Source organism: Ictalurus furcatus, chromosome 20, assembly GCF_023375685.1.
Source record: "Ictalurus furcatus strain D&B chromosome 20, Billie_1.0, whole genome shotgun sequence".
Taxonomy (NCBI): domain Eukaryota; kingdom Metazoa; phylum Chordata; class Actinopteri; order Siluriformes; family Ictaluridae; genus Ictalurus; species Ictalurus furcatus.
In genome coordinates, this window is record NC_071274.1 from 4,472,621 (window position 1) to 4,494,628 (window position 22,008).

Consider the following 22,008-nt stretch of genomic DNA (forward strand, 5'->3'; position numbering starts at 1 on the left):
TGAATAACATTGAGTATCTTGTTACCATGGCAACTGTTAAGAGGTGGGATATATTAGGCAGCAAGTGAACAATCAGTTATCGAAGTCGAGGTGTTGGAAGCAGGAAAAATGGGCAAGCGTAAGGATCTGAGCGACTTTGACAAGGGCCAGATTGTCATGGCTAGGCAGTACTTATTACGACTGATGTCAAACCTTCCATTTATGTCTAAAATATTAGAAAAAGTTATGTCTACTCAATGATGCTCCTTTTTACAGAATAATGGTATCTATGAAGAATTTCAATCAAGTTTCAGGCCCCATCACAGCACAGAGACTACACTTGTCAAAATTAGAAATGTCACACATACACACACACACACACACACACACACACACACACACACACACACACACACATATATATATATATATATATATATATATATATATATATATATATATATATATATATATATATATATATATACTTCTGCATTTTAAATCAGCATTTTATATTTATATTTTATTCTAGTTATGGCATGCATGAAGGTAACCGTTATGTTATTTACCTTTGTTATTCTCTCTAATAAGTAGCAGTTGCTTATTCTACTGGTACGTTGAAGTTGGTCGGGAGGAGGTATGATATGAGAAGGGTATGATACTTAACTTTAATGAGGTTTATGTTAGGGAAATTCTTTTTATTTCAGCAATGTATAGATCAAATATAAATAAAGACGTACAACACACACACACACGCACACACAGATGCTGTGTAGAGTAACATGAATCTGCTTTTCTCCGTGTCCCTTTGTTGCTCCGGCTGCCAAGAAGAGAAGAAGAAGAAGAAGAAATAAAAATTTCTTGTGAAAAATGCTGCAAAAATATATACAAACAATGAGTGAGTTTGAATGTAAACATAAGGAGGTACTGCATAGTTTTACTTTAATACAGTCTATAAAAAAAAAAAACCTTTCTTAAGTGGTGCTATTTTGTCTGCATAACATTAGTTTAGAAAATATTGGCACCCTTACAGCTAATATTTGTCCCCCTGGAGAGAAGGGCAGCACTGGGCTTCTTCCTGTAATGGCTAATGAAAATTGGAGAGAGATGTTGAACACTCTTCCATTCAACACTCTTCTTCTGGTAGCACTCTTCCAGACTCTTCTGTGCATGTCTTTGTTTCAGACCTGGTTTTACATGGAAATAATGTCAGGATTGTACTGCTGTAGCACTATAATGTTAATGATATTACTATTTCAGACTGCCTTATGATGGTATCATAATACAGGTGTAATAAATATCGGCTTTGTGCTTTGCCCTTCAGCCCTGAATGTATCGGTCAAATAATAAACGCTAATCGACAGTATACACCGAAAATTATAGCTATCTTTTATTATCCATCAACCTCCGCTCATATTTATTCATAAATTCATCTTGCCTATCAGAATATTTGATTCCCACTCGGCGAGCATTTTGATTATTAAAGAGTTTCAGGGTTGGTTTTTTTTTTTTTTTTGTCTAAATGACAGAATCTGCAAATGTAATTAACACGATGTGATAGCGCTGTGAGGGACTCATAACCTTCATCTTTCCCCTCGATACTGCCGTTATCATTTTCATAAAATTCATGCAAATGGCTTAGGAAACAAGAACAACAAAACAAAACAAAACAAAAAAACCGTAACAGAATGATTCAGTTCTGATTACAGCTAATGCCATTACAGAGATACGAACAGGACGCAGTGACCCTTCGGCAGTTTTGTTGCTAACTTTTAACTTCGCCTACGTCTGATATCATCAGCTGAACAGGTCAGATATAAGACTCAGGAACCTTTATAGGTTTTAATTAACTAGAGATGAGTGAGTAAATGGCAATTATCCAATCAGCCAATCATGTGGCAGCAGTGCAATGCATAATATCATGCAGATACAGGACAAGAGCTTCAGTTCATGCTCACCGAAAAGTGTGAGCTCTGTTACTTTAACTATGAGTTGTTGTTGGTAACAGATGGGCTGGTTTGAGTATTACAGAAACTCTTGATCTCCTGGAACAAACCGGTAATGGTCTTTCGTTAACAACCCGCTAATGTTTCGTTAAAGGGGACCTATTATGTTAAATTCACTTTTACATGGTGTTTGAACATAAATCAGTGTCGGCAGAGTGTGTACACAACCACTCTACAAAGGTAAAAATCCACCCACTCCTTTTTTAAAATTCCCTATAAATCTTAAAGTCTCTCAAAATGAGTCGTTTTCATTTTCTCCCTAACGTAACGTCATGTTGGAACAAGCCCCACCCAGGGACTCTGCCCTATTAGTATAGCTCCTCCCCCGAGTGAGCTGCGCACACAGTCCGCCATATTTTCCGCGCTGGAGCAGCTACGGTGATAAGAAGAATGTCTCAGCTTCGTAAGCATTGTAAGTGTACTGTTGTTGGCTGTAAAAATGAACATAAGAGTCTTCATGTACTCCTGGCATCAGAGCCACAGACTGAATGTCTTTTATGAATGAAATGATCAACCAGGTAATTGTCGTTCAACAAACCAGTAATTGTCGTTCGTGAATGAAATGAACAAACTAGGTGAAACAAACAAGGATCTGCTGACTCAGTGATGTCATCTGCTGACTCAGTGATGATATATGACAAGCCTTACATGTTGTTGTTATCTTGTCCGTAGCATAATCTGCTATACATGAATGTGTAAAAATGACTTATCGCTTTTTTTTTAAATGAGTGTAGCATTGAAACCTACTTTATACACGTATGTAAAAATGTTTTGTTTTTTTTTTGTTTCAGATTACATTCGTATCCTCATTCGTGACCACTCTCTCAAAACTAGTCTGCACTGACTGAAATGTCTTTCTTGAAAATAAATTCACAAGACTTTCGCTTTGTGGACTGGACATGCCCATTTTAATAAATCACAATACTAAAACTAGTCTCTTGAAAACTTGGGGTTTTTAAATGAATGTATTGAGTGAATGAAACAATGACTTACTCATTATATCTAAAAAAAAAAAAAAAAAAAAAAAAAAAGACACTCACTGATGCCAACTACTGGTGTAATGATGTAACTTACCAAAAAGAGTCATTGAACGAATCAGTGAACGAATCTGACCGAATCTTTTTGGTGAACAGAATCAAAACATTCGAGTTACTGGGATTTACCAGTAATTACCACCAGTAATTAGTAGACTAGTTTGAGCTGACAGGAAGGGTAAATAAAATAATCTTTGCAACTGTGGAGAGCTGAAAAGCATCTCAAAACACACAATACGTCGAACCTTGAAGTGGATTGGTTACGACAGCAGAAGACCACATCAAGTTACACAGTTTCACAGAAACTGGACAGTTAAAGACCGTTAAAAACATTGAGAGAGGTGTTGATGATGATGATGATGATGATGATGTATGCTGTGCAGGACCTCAGAAATTATCTGAATTGCATCTTAATGAATAGCCAATTGTCTTCTTGTTGTGGATTATTGCTTTTGAAGCCTTACTATATATTTCTTCTTATATCTCACTATGTTTATGCTAAATTTACTCATATTCATTTGACTTTATTTTCATATTGGAATATATTAATGCTTAGTCTGCAAGTGTGCACTTGGTGTTTATAACAATTAACATGAAGGTTTTTTGGTTTGTTTATTTGTTTGTTTTAGTCCACACAGGAAGCGTCAGACTTCAGCGCTCACGTTAAACCACATTTCCAGCTCTGAAGGCAGTTTGTCGCTCAGCCTCGACGTCAGCCTCGAGGGAATCGTCTCTCTCACCACCATTTAAAATCATGATTAGTAATAAACCAATAGCATTTTCTTCAGAGGTGATGGACCAGCAGTTTAGAAAATTCACATTCCCGCTAAATGGCTTCTGAGTCTCATCAAAACAGCAAAAAACGTTCGGTGATTAAGAGCGCGATGATGCACGCTAATGCTAGCACAGCTTAGCTGCTAGCGTGTCTGCTAGGACTTCATTCAGGCAATAAGGCGCATTTAAGCAGATTAATGAACATCGTACACTCTCTGGGGCTTTTGTATTGAGAGGTTAGCATTAGTACGAGACCTACAGAGTTCTCAAATGGGTTAGGGAAGAGGAAAATACATTTGAAGTGGATATGTTTATTGGAAGTATATTAAAAACAAAAACAAAAGTCTTACGCGAATACTTTTTTCCCCTCACTGTAGATCCTCTAACAATAGTCCTGGGATTAAAGAAAATTACTACATCCGTCTTACGTCATCAATCAGCACAATCCGGGCTCGCATAAACAGAAAATGGGCTTGCATAAACAGAAACATTTTTAAGGTAGCGTGAAGTAATACAAATAGTTTTTCCTTCCATTAGCATCCATGCTGAAAAAAAACCCAATAGATACCATCACAGAAATTCTCACGGTTTCCACTAGAAACACCAATATAAACTATCAGCTGTTAACCATTACCAAATGGTTTCCATTACCTAGTAGGACATATTAAGGACACAGATGCTTAATGGTATCCACTAGACATAACATGCCACCAATAGAAGGCAACAAATTACCAGTAGAGACCCAGAGGGACCATTACAGTTGGCATGAAAACCAATACAATTCCCATTATAACCATTAAAACCATTACAAATTCTGTGAGGGTTTCTATTGTTGTTGTTTTATTCAGCATGGATGTTTCGTTTACGTTTTGGCATTGCTGCTAGTATATTTGTAGCTATAGTTTTGCGTCAGTCTATGCCGTCCACCTATTGGTGGCTTTCAGACGCGCGTCGTAGCAGCGACGCAGTCACATGCTGATACAGTGTTTTGATTTTTTTTTCATTAGATATAAATTAACAATGAATTAAGAACTGTAAGAAGTGTATAGTATAAAACTTGGCTTTACGTTAAACATGTTGGCATCATTGTTTGGAAGTAAGGGTGCACAAACATCCGCAGTTCCTTTATTGATAGAGACAAGGTGGAGGATTTCAGTGCTACATTAACACACTATGGATGAGTTGTGCATTTTAGGGAAATAAAGTTAGGAAAGCTCCATCCTTCTGGTAGAATGTAATTGAAGCTCCATTCAGTGTCCCTCCACAGTGTGTGTGTGTGTGTGTGTGTGTGTGTGTGTGTGTGTTTGGACATGGATGAATAATTAAGTCGCATTCAAATCCACTGCGTCTGTGGTGTAAAGGGACAACGAGACAGATGGCACAGCGCAGATAGGATCCAACACACACACACGCGCACGCACTCACGCACGCGCGCACACATCCTCCATCCCCCATCAGAACCGGGCTCGCGCCGCTAACACCGTCCTCGCGCCTTTTGTTTCTGCCGTTTTTAATTTCGGAGACCCGATCGAGTGTGACGCCGCGTGTTTACCGGGCGCGTCTGCTTAAAACCGTGAAGCGAAGAACATAATAGAAATTAACATAAGACGATCTTCCGGGGCTCGAGCGGTGCCGAATTAATCCGCCAGAGCACCGCAGAGGTTAAAGCAACTCCGCTAATAACCGCTCTGCCTTCAGGAGAAAGAAAGAAAGAAAGAAAGAAAAACAACAACAAGAGGTGAGACGGATAAAGCTGCTAAATTTCCCCTCGGAGTCGCGAGCGGATTGTTTTCAGAGGCCGATAATCGCGGTATTAGGGCAAAACTCCGTATCAGGAGGCCAAGAGAGGAAGGCTTGAAGAGAGAGATAAAGTGCATCCCTTCATCCATCCACCTCTGAGGAGCAACATCACACTCTTCCATTTCACTCTGATCTGTGAAACATTTGTATAAAGAATAAGTGCATTTCCAAAAAGTAAAATGTTTTGGTTCAAAATGCCCTCCTTGTGCACTGGTTTCTAAGTATTTAGGGGAGAGCAGGGTAGGTTGTCACATGGGTCCATCCTTCTGGTAAAATGTAATGTTTCGCGCATACATCGACTTGCAGCGACAAAGCAACCGGAGGCCATTCATTGTCACTGAGAGCTGGCGAATTCCAGCGGCATGAGCAACAGCGACCATAGGTGATTAGATGTGGGCGTGTACTAAGATGCGACAAAGTTGAGAACAGTTTAACTTTATGCAAATTTGGAGTGACTTAGGGGCAGTAGGGCTGGGTATTGTGACCAATTTGGCGAGTCGAATCTTATTTATATGGTTTCAATTCGTTTCAAAAATCGATTTGTTATCAGTATTTCATTTAAAATGTTAGTTTTGCAGACATGGAATCCATGTTTTAATATAAATGCTGATAACTGAAACCTTCCTACTTAGCTATATTACTGAAATGCACATTTACGTTAACAATAGGGCCCACACAATTATGTTTAATTACTTTTTACTTTTACTTTGAGTAGCAAACATTGTAATAAGAGATCATAAATATGTGCATGCAACGCACACAAGGTAAGCACAAACTGCAAAATGCACATTACTGTAAAAAAAAAACCAAACAAACAAAAAAAAACCTTGTAAATTTGCATCAGTTTAAGAAATAAAACCGTTTTCAAAATTCAAAACATGAAAGATGGCGACATCTTCAGGACGAGAGGCGAACTACAGATAATATTCACATTCTCTCGTGCATTAAGAATCGATTCGGGGATTTCTCGAATCAATATCGTTTCATTGAATTGAAGATCGATTAAAATCGGAGAATCGATATTTTTTACCCAGCCCTGTGGGGCAGTACTAATGGCAGTGAAGACAGTAGAGCGCAGATGATCTGTGATCCGCCATGCTGCGTGCGACAGTCTGGCACTTGCACTTTCGCACAAGTGAAAAAAAGGGGCATAATTATTTATTTAAAAAAACAAAAATAAAGTTACATATTGTAGGACATCTTTTAATTACTTACATATTTGTTTACTTATTTGAATAATAATAGAAAATATGAAATGTTGGGAAAAATGAAACGGTACTGTTATATATGAAACTAAAACCGCCTGTAGGTGGTGGCAAGTGAATCATGAATCGTTCATTCAACCTATTCGTTCAAAGCAGCTGATTCATTCATGAATGAAGCAAGTGACTGTCTTTATGAATGGATCATTGAATCATTGATTCACCCGATTCATTCAAAAACATTGAATCATTCCAGAACGAAACATCACTCTGTGTTGCCAGGAGACACGACTGTTCTGCTTTGTTTGGAACTATTATAATATAATATTGTGTCTAAAAATGGTCACTTAATGCTAACATATTCTGTATTAAACTGTTGAATAAAATGAATATCACATTTACAATCGTGCTGATATTTGGGAAAACAGCACTCTTGCTCGTGTGATATTGCTTAATCTATATTATATTATAAATATATATATATTTTAAAAAACAATAACTTATACAAGGGCAATTCATTCTTGAATCAATTCTTGAATTTTGGTGGAATTTTGTATTAATGTTGGTGGCATTTCCGACCCTGTGCAATGTTATTTTATGCCAAAGCCAGACTAGCTTGCTTGTTGTTAAGCTTAATAGACGTCTAGGGCCAATCAGGCTGGCTGTACCGAGATGTTTTGATAGTGGTTTAATTTCACAGCAGTAACAAACAATGCTGAAGCTGAGTGCAAACACTATCGTTACCTGGCTGTCATGCCTGTGATGCATATATACGCTGGCGAATTTAATATACAAACCCTCTCCCTCCAGAATGTTTCATTTTAGCGACAAGAAAGTTGGTTTGTTGTCGAAAGTGGAATGCTAGTTGCGCCACCCACTGATAAATGTTACTATGGCAACCAGTAGTAGGAACGCCTACTGGCGACTTCATAGCACAGCGACTGGTGACTTAAAATCGATGTATGTGTGAACGTACAAGTTAAGTTGCCACACTGTTCATTCCTTCATGGAATACTCCTGCCAAGTTCCATACAGTATGTAGTGTCTATAAAACTGCAATTATATAGATAAGTAGTGTTGTATTTCATGCCTTGTGACCATCAGGAGCATTGAGACCCAACCTAGATAACCTGTGTCACAATGTCATGAGGAACCAACTCACCTCCAGGACACACTGGAAAGCTGTTCAGAGATGACTGCTATACACTATACACTACATAATATACACTGTATGTCAAAATGTATGTGGACACCTGACCATCACCCGACCATATCTGGTTCTTCCCCAAACTTTTGCCACAAAGTTGGACGCACACAATTGTACAGAATGTCTTTTTGTGCTATAGCATTACAATGTTCCTTCACTGGAACTAAAAGGCCCAAACCTGTTCCAGCATGCCAATGCCCCTGTGCAAAAAGCAAGCACTGTGAAGACATGGATTGCCAAGGTTGGAGTAGAAGAACTTGAGTGTCCTGCACAAAGCCTTGACCTCAACCCCACTGAACACCTTTGGGATGAACTGGAAAGCCGACTGCACTCCAGACCTCCTCACCAAACACCTCACTAATGCTCTTGTAGCTGAATGAACACAAACTACAGTCACGCTCCCAAATCTAGTGGAAAACCTTCCCAGAAGAGTGGAGGTTAGTATAAATGCAAAGGGGTACTAAATCTGGAATGGTATGTTTAATAAGCACATTTGCGTGTGATGGTCAGGTTTCCACTAATCTTTGGCCACAGTGTAGAATCTGAAGATGGGAATCAATTGATACCCAGGAGGCAGGCAGACTTCCTGGAGCCGCACATCTCTGTAATGTCCATGAAAAGGAGGCACTGCTTATAGTGTCACACCAAGGGGTGTGAAGTGGTGATGTCCACCACCCAGTGGGCCAAGGGGAGTTCTCCATATCTTTCCTCAGTGACAGATGGACAGTTGATCTGATCATCGAACTGCCACCGTCCGGTCTGTATATTACCATAGGGTGCATACTGGACATAACAAGGAACACTCATAGAAAGCTGCCAGGTCAAATAGATTGGTTAACAAAAGTGGGTAGTAGGAACAACCCAGAACCTTGTAGGAAAGTCTGATAGAGGACTGATAGACGGAAAGTCGGAAAGTCCCTGTCTATGTTGGGGGCCACAAGGGGGGCCACACTTCTTGTCAGGGGCACAGGGGGCACCTGAACCTACATGGAAACTTGCTGTTGTCCAGTAGTCTCTGTGAGGAAACTAGGATCCAGATGATGTAGCTCATACCATTCACTGGGCCTGCAGGACTGGTTAGTGCAAGTGTGTTTGTGTGCTTGGCTGACATTCTGATAGAAACATGGGTCCCACAAACACAGTTTAAGCACAGACTGGAGGAGAAACATTAGAGAACAGGCCACACACATACATACTCATGGATAGACAAACAAAATCTTAACTATTTAAGAAAACAGTGCCACCTGCTGGTGCTGTAACTGAAGCCACACACATGGCAAGCAACAGGAGGCAGATGGAAGGGTCACGGTTTGTGCCAGGCGGTCAGAGAGCCAGGAAATGAAGCCAGCAAAACACACACACACACACACACACACCCACACACACACACACAGGGTGTTTGGGGAGTTCCCATTTAATTTCCCTCTCTGTTTACCCTCATAATGGGCTGAGAGAGGAAAAGTGTGTGAGTGTGTGTGTGTGTGTGTGTGTGTGTGTGTGTGTTTCCTTTCACTCTGTGGACAAGCTCTAAATCTACTCAACTACAACTAACTAGTGCCCAGTTAATTCATCAGAGCATGAGGATTCGCAAACTTCTCCACGCCAGGTCTCACATGTAAGAGATTCCAGATGTTGTCAGAAAACCCAGATGTTTTTTTGCAAAGAAAATATCCCACTTTTCTGTCTGAATAAGAAAATACTTAGATGCCTTTCAAAATTCTCATTAATATGGTTTGGTGTTTTATATATATATATATATATATATATATATATATATATATATATATACAACTCAATTATAAATCTTCTATGGTAGCACTACTTGTATGTTCTCTGCTTGATATATCGCTTTGCTTGTATTTTCTCATTTGTAAGTCGCTTTGGATAAAAGCATCTGCTAAATGAATAAATGTAAATGTGTATCGAGTTTACAGCGCATTTCAATATACAGTTGTCTCTGGCATACTGGGCATATGACAAATAAAATGACTTTGACAGAAGGCTTTGAGCTTTGTGGTTTCTAAGTAACATTACAAGCTGCATTTTATGTTTTGACTTCAAGCATGAAAGAGCAGAGAGGCTGATGAGGGTGTGACTGTTTATAGCTAGCCATAATATATTTAATAATCGGAAGTTGTTTCTTAGATATTCCACAACATTAGCCCTCTACTGCATATAGAGCAACATATAGCCCTCTACTCTCTCTCTCTCTCTCTCTCTCTCTCTCTCTCTCTCTCTCTCTATATATATATATATATATATATATATATAATAACAACAATGATAATAACAATTGTAATAATTGTAATAATAATAACAATGTGCAATGGTGGAAAGGATCATTCAGACAAAAATAAAACAAAATGTACAGTATGAGATTACAATTCCAATTACTGCCTTTTCCAGACTATAAATTACTTAGTCAGCATGTAAAAGTTATATCTTCTAGAAAGGAATTACACTTATAAAATGTATGTGGATGGATTTACTTACTCAAAATACTTGCACAAATTAGTTCCAAACATGTTTTGAGTGAAGTATATTTTTAATTCTTTCTTTTGAAACCTACAACTTAGAAAATAAGGTGCAATTGCAAAATGTCTGAAATTAAAACCCTGAATTTGAATTTTTTTTTTAACAATATACTACTAGAGAAGCCTAGTGTCTTTTTTGCTAGGTAGGCTTGTTTCAGTTCATGAATGCACATTCCACAGTTCCATTATCGCATACTGCTGCCATATGGCAACAATGACATTTTACAATTTAACAGACTACTCAAAATATATAAGCTTATTTAAATAACAGAAATAAATGGTCACTTATCTTTAATGAATGAATGATCATTATTGTCACTGTATAGCTCTGCATACAACAAAATTTGAAGTGCTACTCCTATCGATGTTGATATAACCATACCAAAAATACGATTAAGTAAAATAAATAAATAAGACAAACCAATTACCTAAAGTGCAACCTAAAGATATAAGTAGAAGTTAAAGCCCACTTTTTCCAGTTAAATAGGAAAATAGTAGTTTTGTATTATTGTCTATAAAAAAAAATTGTATATTGTAGATAAATTAATTGTTGCCATATGGCAACACCATGCCCTAAATGGTTAAGTGTAACTATAAATGGATAGAAACTACATAGCATTCTTTAATAGACAAAAATGGTTAACATTATAGCACTACCACACCATTCTTCAGGAAATAAAGTTTCTAGTGGGCAGACCTTAGGATTTCGTCTAGAGGAATCCTTCAAAGTGTAATATAGAACCCAAAAACAGAGCATTCCTGTTTCAGAACAGGTTCCAAGTACCAAATTTCCCCCGTCTGAGGACATACAACAAACAGTCCAGTGGGAATGTCGTTTATTTACAATGTACAGAAAATTAGACAGAGTGAACCATGTGTGTGAACCTAGAGACACTGAGGAAGACATTTAAAACCTTCTGCCTATTTAGATTTATCTTTACAAATGTTGTGAATTTCTGTTAAGTCAGTACAATATAATCTGTTGTGTTTCCATCAGCATCTGTTGAGCACCAGTGGGGCACACAGTCAGAGAAAGACCCCAACATACATCGGTACACTTCTTATCAGCATCTTGAACAATTTGTAAAATGATTCAGCCAAATAATAATAATCACATTATATACCCAATCAATCAATAAATGCATAGATATATGATATATAAATAAACATGGAGGTAAGATGATTATAGTGCTGCTGCTCAAGCCACTCACACAGGTCTTGATGGATGAAAGTAGTTAGCAAGAACAGCTAATGTGGTGTCTAGGGTCCTTGTATCTATAATGGCACAAGATTGTAGCAAAAAGCCTCATATGGTACTTGAAATATTAGAAAGTTTATCTTTTCAGATTCAGGTTTGAGAATAATTTTGAGGTTTGTAGTTCGAGGTACAACTTTTGTATATCGTGAGTTTGCTTGCTAACCTGTGAGTTGATTACTAGCAAGCTAGCAAACAAACAAAGAAACAAACAAAAAAAAATCTAACCGAGTCTAATTGAGCCTCCTAACTGAACTTCAGCTGTTTTAAAGTGTAAAATGGAGTGCACACATTTACATTCGACTACAGTGTGTGAGGAATTTTTTTTTATATGAATTGACAAAGTATGTTTTATACTGTTCCACATTAAAGCCTGTTTTTAAAAGCAGAACGCGAAGAGAATGTGCGCCATCTTGTGGTTAGGAAAAGGAACTGCAACGCTGTACAATCAAACACGTAATTCTCTCTCTCTGTGTGTTTGTGTGTGTGTTAGAATTGTGGTTAAAGTTTAAGGAACTGCGCCTCAAAACATTTCCGTCTGTCTATTACAGTTATAGGGCGATGACAGAAAGGACACATTTGTAGAATCAATCAACCAATAAATAAATGAATAAATACATTTTTAAAAAATACATAAATTCATACATACATATTTATAATTAAATTTAATCAAATATTCGGGATCAAATATTTTTGTCATTGGCAGAAAAGATCTGTGATTTGAGACCTGGGAAACATATGCACAACTTAGTAACAAACAAACAAACAAATTAATTGATTAATTAATTACATGCTTAACCACACACACACACACACACACACACATTTCTTCAACAAGTAACTGATGTCCAATATGTACAGCATCTCAGTTCACACTCTGAGTGAATGGATTTTATTCAGGAAATCCTGTGTCTCTCAAACACACACACACACACACACACACACACACACACCACTGTGTTTGAGTGACAGGTTGCCATTATAGTGATTTATAAGTTCACCTTTTGTTTTTGGTTATTTACTCGGCCTTTACAGAAGAATTTCAACCCTGATGCTTTAATAAAAAGCTTTGTTCAAGCTTTGTCCTTTAGCTCAGCGTCCGATTGGTCCAACTCGATGTCGGAGTCGTAGAGTGATCGTCCGGAGCGGTCTGTGTCCGGTGATCGTTTGAGTGAAAGAGTGTGTGTGTCCACCTCGTCCAGCGTGTCAGCGCAGGAGAACAGGCCGTGCTGTGTATGAGCGTCCGCGCACGTCTCTGAACACAAATCCTCATAACCTAGCACCCACTCGGGCCAGAACTCGCGCCGGATCTGCTCACAGTACCGTGCCAGGTTCGGCAGCTCACCTGAGAACAGGTAACATAAACATTAATCCTGAGGACCTCCACATGAGCTGAGCATCATCTCTGCAACAGTCTAAAGTCTACAGTACATTACAGAATCCTGTAGAGCAAAACTGGTGCCAGAAAGGGAGAGAGAGACAGGTAGAGCTTGACAGACAGACAGACACATTGATAATCAGACAGACAAACAGAAACCTGGACAGATAGATGAATAGAGAGAGAGAAAGAGAGAGAGACAGGTAGAGCTTGACAGACAGACAGAACCCTGGACAGATAAATGAATAGACAGACAGAGAGAGACAGGTAGAGCTTGACAGACAGACAGACACATTGATAATCAGACAGACAAACAGAAACCTGGACAGATAGATGAATAGAGAGAGAGAAAGAGAGAGAGACAGGTAGAGCTTGACAGACAGACAGACAGAACCCTGGACAGATAAATGAATAGACATACAGAGAGAGACAGGTACAGCTTGACAGACAGACAGACAGACACATTGATAATTAGACTGACAAACAGAAACCTGGACAGATAGATGAATAGAGAGAGAGAGAGAGAGAGAGAGAGAGAGAGAGAGAGAGAGAGAGAGAGAGAGACAGGTACAGCTTGACAGACAGAAAGACAGAAACCTGGACAGATAAATGAATAGACAGACAGAGAGAGACAGGTAGAGCTTGACAGACAGACAGAAACCTGGACAGATAAATGAATAGACAGACAGACAGAGAGAGACAGGTAGAGCTTGACAGACAGACAGACACATTGATAATCAGACAGACAAACAGAAACCTGGACAGATAGATGATTAGAGAGAGAGAGAGAGAGAGAGAGAGAGAGGTAGAGCTTGACAGACAGACAGACAGACAAATAGACAGAAACCTGGACAGATAAATGAATAGACATACAGAGAGAGAGACAGGTAGAGCTTGACAGACAGACAGACACATTGATAATTAGACAGACAAACAGAAACCTGGACAGATAGATGATTAGAGAGAGAGAGAGAGAGAGAGAGGCAGACAAACAGATGGTCTAACACTGTTTATTTTTATGTCACATAACTAAACTATGTAGTCACTTGATATGTCGTGCACATCATTGTCTGGTGTAGGGAGTAGGGATCAGTGTGGCATTTGAAACAGCCCAGTGGAAATGTGCAGGATAAACATACTACAAATCCTTTTTATCGGGATTAAATATTTGATATATAATACATAAACCGGTGAGTACTTGGCAGTCCCTCCAGGATTTGGCCATTTTGTGATCGTAGAAATGAACGCAAAATCAAGCACACACCACAATATTCTGAGGAGCTTGAAATTTTTCAAAATTACCGCAGATTTTCCACAGCTTTGTGATGACATGTCATGTGACGTCATGTGACGTCATGACAACGCACATTCAGCCAGAGCCCTCGTCGATTTGAAAACCGCCGCAGCAAAATCGAGCGTTTTTGACCGCAACGATCACGAAAAACCTCCACGGAATCCTGTGTGGACCGACTCGGTCAGTACGCTGCAAGTATGTGTTTACTGCTCCTGAATGCTTTGAAAGGAAAAGTCCACCCTGAAACACATTTAATGTGTTTATTCTGACGTGTGTGCAATGTTTTTAACGAGGTCATTTATTGGTTAGTGCTGTACTCCTGTTATTCCAGTGAGAAGATTGCGTTGGTGTGCCGTGTTGATGTCCCAGGGGGACAGTGTTATTGCTAGAGCGGTTATAATGATGTTTAATAGGAGAGAAAAATCTTAAACATAACGGTCAGATTTTTCTATCAGCGTCTCCAAACAAAACCGTACAAGCTTCGTTTTCTCGAAACGTTTTTCCAGAGACGTTCAAAGTAGGACTCCTCGTTACAGAACGCAAGGCGTTTATCTGAGTTACGCAGAGACTCGGCTCAGCTAGTTAGTGAGCTGAGATGACGAGCGCGGTGGAACACTGGATTAAAGGACTAAAGCACTGCCGCATCGCTCTCTTTAGATAGACATAACGCGAGGGGCAAATCCCACTGCGGCACTATCAGCAGAATGGCATTGTGGGTAATGTGCTTGTTGGCAACATTTCGGTTAGCGAACAGAATCAGAATTTGTCGGTAATTTTATTGGAGGAGCTGAGAGATGATGATATCCAACGGAACGGCGCATCCTATCAGGTGAGATTAATTCGGTTACTTAGCATCAACGTTTGTTCGCGTGAGAATGAAATTAGAATGAATAAATTATGTTAATTAAGATGGTGGATTGTATTTTTTTTAATGCTATTTAGGGTCTTAATTTGTGTTAAATAGAATTTAGTTACAAAGTTACAAAAAGCTGTGATGTGTTTAAAGCCTGTGAAATTCCTAATATTCCTCATAGGGACACGGTGTGTGTGTGTGTGTGTGTGTACGTGTGTCGTTAACCTTTAATGAGTTGAGCTGGTCTGGATCCCGGTAGTGTCCACATGGCCTGAGCAAGATGTCCAAACACTGCAGCGTCCACACTGGACACTTTAGAGCCCATGATGTACTTCTTATCTCCTGACAGACACACACAGACACACATATACTACTGACAACAGTACACACTTGCTGCAAAAAAAAAAATGACGAGATGAGACTATCCATGTCCAACACACACACATACACACACACACACAGCATGTGTCTCACCCAGCAGTGTGGAGAGAGTGCGCAGGTCTCTCTCTAGCAGTGTGTGGATGAGGTGTGTGTTGAAGCGGCCAATGCCGTGGCAGTACATCTCCTTCTTCACCAGACTTCCATTCAGCTCACACACACTCCACTGCAGCAGCTCACACACACCCAGCATGTGGCGAGTCTCCTCCACGTTCTCCACCCACTGACAGTATGCTAACGTCCTGCACGCACACGCACACACAGTAAATATGTACATCGTTAGATACACAGACAGACAGAAGGGGCATTCAGAGTCTGAGACATTCAGCTTATAGTCCTGAAGGGTTCAGTCTTAAATAGATGAGGAAGTGTCCTTCCTCACTGACGTACATCAGCAACACAAGCCAGGGTTCCTTACAGAGCGTTCCATTACAGTTATTTATATCCCTACAACTCATACACACTCACAGACACACTCACAGACACACTCAAAGACAGACACACACTCAAAGACAGACACACACTCAAAGACAGACACACACTCAAAGACACACACACACACACACACACACACACACACACACACACACACAGCAACAGACCTGATCCATAAATAACCAAATCAATAGCAAGATGGTGCGGAGCATCCGGTCATGGACAGAACGGACGTACAAGAGATGTACAAGAGAGCACTATGGAGCTACACTAAATTATTTTAGATCTAGACAATAACTAGTCATATTTTTTACCATTCTAGTATGAACACTAACTAGGCATGAATTAGAGCGTTAGGGATGGAACCTTAAAGTGCACCTATTATGGTTTTTCACATATTCCCTTTCATGTAGTGTGTTATAGCGCTGTTTGTGAATGTAAAAAGTCGGCAAAGTTTCAACAATCGAAGCGCACGACAAACGGGGTTATTGACTCCCAAAAGAAGGAATCGATTCTGAACAGCTGAATCGACTCGTTAGTGATTCCAGACTTTACTTCCTGTACTAACCTACGTAGGTTTGTAACAAAAAGCCCCACCTCTGATCGACGGAGCTGAAACTCGTTATGGTAGTGGCCGTTTCCTTTTTGAAGCACGCTGACAATGGCAGACCAATCACAACACACTGGGACATTTGACCAATCAGAGCAGAGTATGCTCTCTGAAAGGAGGAGTTTAGAGTGAATCCTTTAGTACGGATCATTGAACGAGTCGTTTGTGACACTGGGGGGAAAAAAGGTACTGCTGCAATTTAAATTATCAGCACGTTAAAGTGTTTTTTGACCTCGGATGCACGTAAATCTATTGTATGAGACCTTTAAAACAAAATTAGGCACATAATAGGTACACTTTAAAATGGTTGAAATTCTAATAGAAACGTGTCCAAGAGCTCCAAAGAGCAAAAGTGGCCATGCTCTCTGTGTGGGAGGGACAGCGTTAGTCTCCACCCCTGTCAATCACAGCAACACTGACCCATTTATGTGAGCTCATGTATGCAGAAGATTGCAGTTAGCGATTTCCTCCGTGTTCCATGTGACGCAGCATAGCAGAGTAGCAATTTGAAAAGATCTCGCCTTCCCCTTTCAGCAGCTGTTGTGTAATACACTGTACTTACCAGTGTAAATGTTCCTCCACCATTTTAGTGATGGTGCGAGTGATGGCCTTATCCTCCGCACTCAGACCCTTATCGAGACTCGCGCCCAGCTTCTTTTCCAGAAACTCGATGATAAACTCCATCCCAGACACGCGCTCGTGGTTGTACTCGATCCACGGCATCGTGCCCTGAGCAGAGAGACGGCCGTCGGAGTAAGTCTGCACGGAGATTTGAAAACGGACAAACAAGTTCAAGCTAAAACGTTGCATCAGATACGCAACAACAGCACACAAATAGCAGTCGGTGGCATTAATGCACATGAACTAGCCAACAAATACAGTTCCCTCTGAAAGCATTGGAACGGCAAGGCCAATTCTTTGGTTTTTCCCTATACACTCAAGACATTTGGGTTGGAGATCAACAGATGAATATGAGACGACAGAGCTTTAATTTCCTGAAATTTACATCTAAATGTGTGTTAAACAATTTAGAACATGGTTCCCAACAGTCAAATAACATTCAGGTGTGTGAGTGTGTACCTGATAGGGAAGGTCCACCATTCTCAGGTAGGTCTCTATCTTCAGGCAGAACGGATAAAGACTCGGAGAGAGAACAGGTCGGGAGAACTGATGGAGGATGATGGCGTCGGTAGAGTCGAGTTCCTGCTCCTTCCTGCAAAACACACTCTCTGTTAAGCCCTGTTCAGGTTGGAGTCATTTTACATGGGGGATGGGGTAATGTAATTATTACTGGAGTATCTCTGGGATTTTAAGCGTATTTCTGTGGTAGGTGTGAATGATAAAATGGTCAGTGAGTGCAGATACAAGGAAGGTGAGTGTAATCAAGAATAAACCCCAAGTGTGCGGGACAAGCGCATTATGTATTCAGACTATACGGTATTATTCATCATTTCCCAGCAGAAAGGTGACTCAACTGGCTGTAGTCACGTCACCAGGACGTCTTTTCTCCCATCCATCAATCAGAGAAAAAAACCCTGCTCCCTACCGGCTTTGCTCCAAATCAGAGCTTGAATGCAATCCAGATGATTCATACCTCTTATAGTGTGTTGGTCATACATCTTATTGATGCTCTAGCTGTAGCTTGCTACAAATTGTTCCCTAATTTCATCAAACAAGGATGCATTCTGTCCAGAACGATTTTAATTAAGCGAAAACAAAATCATGTTCGCATAACGAGACAAGTAAGTTATAATAAATCTGGGTTACATGATGTTCGCTGTCACTTTAAGCTTTGCTAGGTAGCTAATTTACAAGATGTCCTCAGTCTTAAGGTATAGTTTTGGAGGACTCAGGGCCAAACTGGGTGGTGATGGAAATGGACACACCACCAGCATAGGGATGAATTTATGCTTATGATAAGGAGGCTAAACACACTAGGACTATATTTTGGTAATTGTGGTCATTTTAACATTATCTAACAGAAACAAAATGACAGAGTTCAGTTGAACTACGTGATATTTACAGTCATGTGCTTTGCTGTTCCAAGTGGAACACCGGCAAAGATGTTATGTGGGAAGTAGACAATCCCGAAAAATTATACAATTCTACTCTGTCCTACACTTTCATAAATTATGGCACCAGACTGTACTTTTCCTTGTTGCTGTGGTGGTACCATCAAGGGTATGTTTCGTATCTTTGACATGTATATTTTACCTGCGATGATGCATGTGATGTACCTTTACTTAGCTTGTAGATTAAAGCTTTAAAAAGTACAACAGCGGTCCTAAAGGTCCAATTATCTACATTCAGTTATTATTAAAGGTACATTAAAGGTAAAGTTAACAACATGTACCCTTCGTAGTACCACCCCTGTGACAAGGAAAAGTACCATTTGGAAAAGTACAGTTTATGGCTTAAAAAGTGTATAATTTGTCCAAATCTGCTAGTACACTGTATAAAGACAATGTCAAACTGAGCTAAAGCAATATAAGTCATATAGAGAGTTTGAATCGGACCATTAGAAATTTACTGTACATTTAAATGCTGAATTTTAACCCTGACTTGGAATGTTATTAATATGATTTTGTATCATACCATCTGTAAATGAATTTTGAACTGAAATTGAATTTCACGGTTTGCAAAAGAGCGATCTAAAAATCCGTAAACTGAATTTCAAGGCTTAAGTGGGTGTGATTGAACATTTCAAATCCGAAATGAAGTATGCACATCATTTCTAAAAAAAAAAAAAAAGAAGCATTCAGTCTCTCTATTAATTTATAATATCATTATGCAGACAAACAGTAAAAGCAGTAAAACAGAGAACCCCCCCCCCAACCCCAAATAAATGTCCAAATGAATCAGATTTAAATAGAACATTTAAATTGTTATCTGCTATATTAAAAGAAGGGAGATTTTCATACTGATGTGTAACGGCGAGATTAAATGTCCATCTACATTAACTAGAGAGTAATTAATTAATTACTTAATTAATTTTAGAAAAACAGTACTTCATTTAGAATTTGAAACATTCGGAAGAAACTCCGTTTCAGATTTTTCAAAGCACAAAATTCAAGCCATTTATTCATCTTCAGTGAGTGCTTTATCCTAGTCAGGGTTATGGTGGATGTGGATCTGGAGCCAGTCCAAATTCCAAATCGAAAGCCAGTCCATTGCAAGGCACCCCTCACCCAGATTTGCCCCGATGAGCGATTTAACAGAGCCAATCCACGTACTGGTATGTTTTCGGTCAGTGAGAGGAAACTGAAGAAGAAGCCTTTATTTGTTACATATATTTATATTTATATTTATTCATTTAGCAAACGCTTTTATCCAAAGCGACTTACAAATGACATTACAGCACATCGCATATCCCATCTTGTTAGGGAGTTGGGGCCAGAGCGCAGGGTCAGACAGGAGAGGGTTAAGGGCCTTGCTCAAGGGCCCAACAGTGGCAGCTTGGCGTTGCTGGGGTTTGAAAACTCACATGGACAAGGGAGAGAACATACAAAACAGTAACCCAGACGGTGTCTCAGTAATCCAGCACACTGGATTTCGGTTCAGAATCTAATTACAGGTTGATAGTCGGATACAAATTCAAAAACAACAAAAAGCAACTAATTCAGCTTTAAATTCCATCTTCTAATGGCACGGGTCTAACTCTATAGTAATAACACCAGAATGCAGTAAATGAATGGAGATGTGTGTCGCTGTCCACAGTGCTGAAATCACTGCAGCACAACATCACTGCTGTTTCCCATTTTCTACAGAGATCCTGCTGATTACAAAACATCTAATCAATTCCTGTAGTTGTGGTTTGAGATATTTATACTTACTCTCACAGATGCATCCCTCAAATCCCAGATTATTCCTCATGAATGTGACTGACAGTGCTTTTTATTATGACTGACATTGATGAGCTGATACTTTAAGAGAAGGTCAATGTAAACACCAAGTTTAGATGACAAGTATAATGGCTTTCAAGGGCTTTAATCAGTACGTCATTTAAAAGCATTGAACAACCAAAGGATTTTCCTTCCTAACAGGATATTATCTGCGATTTATTGTTTTATAAGTGCCATAATAAACCTCTCAGATCTCTCTCTCTGTCTGTCTTATGTCCATAGGCTGAATCCTAAATGGCTCTCTAGTCCCATTGTATACAAACAGAATATATTGTACAATACACATGACTGTATAGTCGTGTGTAATGAATCATGGCATTATTACTACTACAGATACGAATGAAATCGATGAGCAATAAAAAATAAAACATAGCACTGGTCTATTATACACATCTGTTTTGATCTGTATATTATAACACACAGATACATATCAATATTTTAGTACTGAGAATAATAACTCCTACTGGTTTAGGACACCATATAACAGCATAAATGATATATTAAAAAAAAAATAATAAACATATATATAAATAAATAAATCCCTCGTACTTGATAGATAGCAGTTCGTAGACGAGATAAGCAGCAGCAGCGAGCAAGGCTCCTCCGCTCACATACAGGGTTTTCCTCCACCACGACTCGGACACCCAGGCCGCAATCATTATCCAGCCACTTTCCTGAGGAGGCACGCCGACTCTCACAGCACCAAAGTCCGCAGGATAGAGTACAGCTCTCGCGCTGATCCAGCACCACGGAGCGGGACGAGGGGAAGTCCGCGAGCCGCAGCAGCATTCCCCCGGTTCCTCCTGGATTCCTTCTTAGTCGTCATCGATGGAAGAAAAAAAATAATATATTATATATGTAATAAATAAATAGCTGCTGTTGGTCTTCAATTCATGGCCAAAACAACCGAAGGTGAACGTGACACCACCTGGAAATCTCTTCCTGCCACCCACCATGAACCGTGGGCTGTATCCCAAATAGCACCCTCCTCCCTTCTCCCTAAACACTAACTGCACTGCGTAACTTAGGGTACAAGCTAGGATAGGTACAGATATTTTGAGAGGAATTGGCTAGCTATTATTATATAAGAAGTAAAAAAGACATTTTTATTATTATTAGTATTTATTAGTAGGCTACTAGTAGTCGTAGGAGAAATAGTAGTTCAATGTCATGCATAAGTATTCACCCCCCTTGAACCTTTCCACATTTTGTAGTATTACATCCTGGATCTGAAATGGACTTAATTATGCTGTACGTACAGCCTACAGATTATTCTGTATGTCTACGCAAAACAGCCCATAATAGAG

At 39.4% G+C, this 22,008-nt stretch overlaps 1 protein-coding gene across 1 annotated transcript; it reads right to left on the reverse strand.

Moving 5' to 3' along the window:
- Positions 1-11,668: 11,668 nt before the first annotated feature.
- On the reverse strand, positions 11,669-21,881 carry faxcb (failed axon connections homolog, metaxin like GST domain containing b). Its single transcript, XM_053652171.1, has 6 exons — positions 21,251-21,881; positions 17,880-18,012; positions 17,362-17,558; positions 15,791-15,996; positions 15,542-15,658; positions 11,669-13,136 (listed from the first exon to the last, which is right to left on the reverse strand). The coding sequence occupies exons 1-6, from the start codon at positions 21,358-21,360 to the stop codon at positions 12,865-12,867; spliced, it is 1,035 nt and encodes a 344-aa protein (XP_053508146.1). The 5' UTR covers positions 21,361-21,881; the 3' UTR covers positions 11,669-12,864.
- Between the last annotated feature and the right edge of the window lie 127 nt (positions 21,882-22,008).

What these genes read in the sequence shown, in the direction of transcription:
- faxcb (XM_053652171.1), bottom strand. Translation starts at nt 21,360, where the DNA reads ATGATTGCGGCCTGGGTGTCCGAGTCGTGGTGGAGGAAAACCCTGTAT. An exon ending in TGGTGGACCTTCCCTATCAG is followed by an intron (nt 17,559 to 17,879) that starts GTACACACTCAC and finishes ATCTCCGTGCAG; the next exon opens with ACTTACTCCGACGGCCGTCT. An exon ending in GTGGAGGAACATTTACACTG is followed by an intron (nt 15,997 to 17,361) that starts GTAAGTACAGTG and finishes GTGTGCGTGCAG; the next exon opens with GACGTTAGCATACTGTCAGT.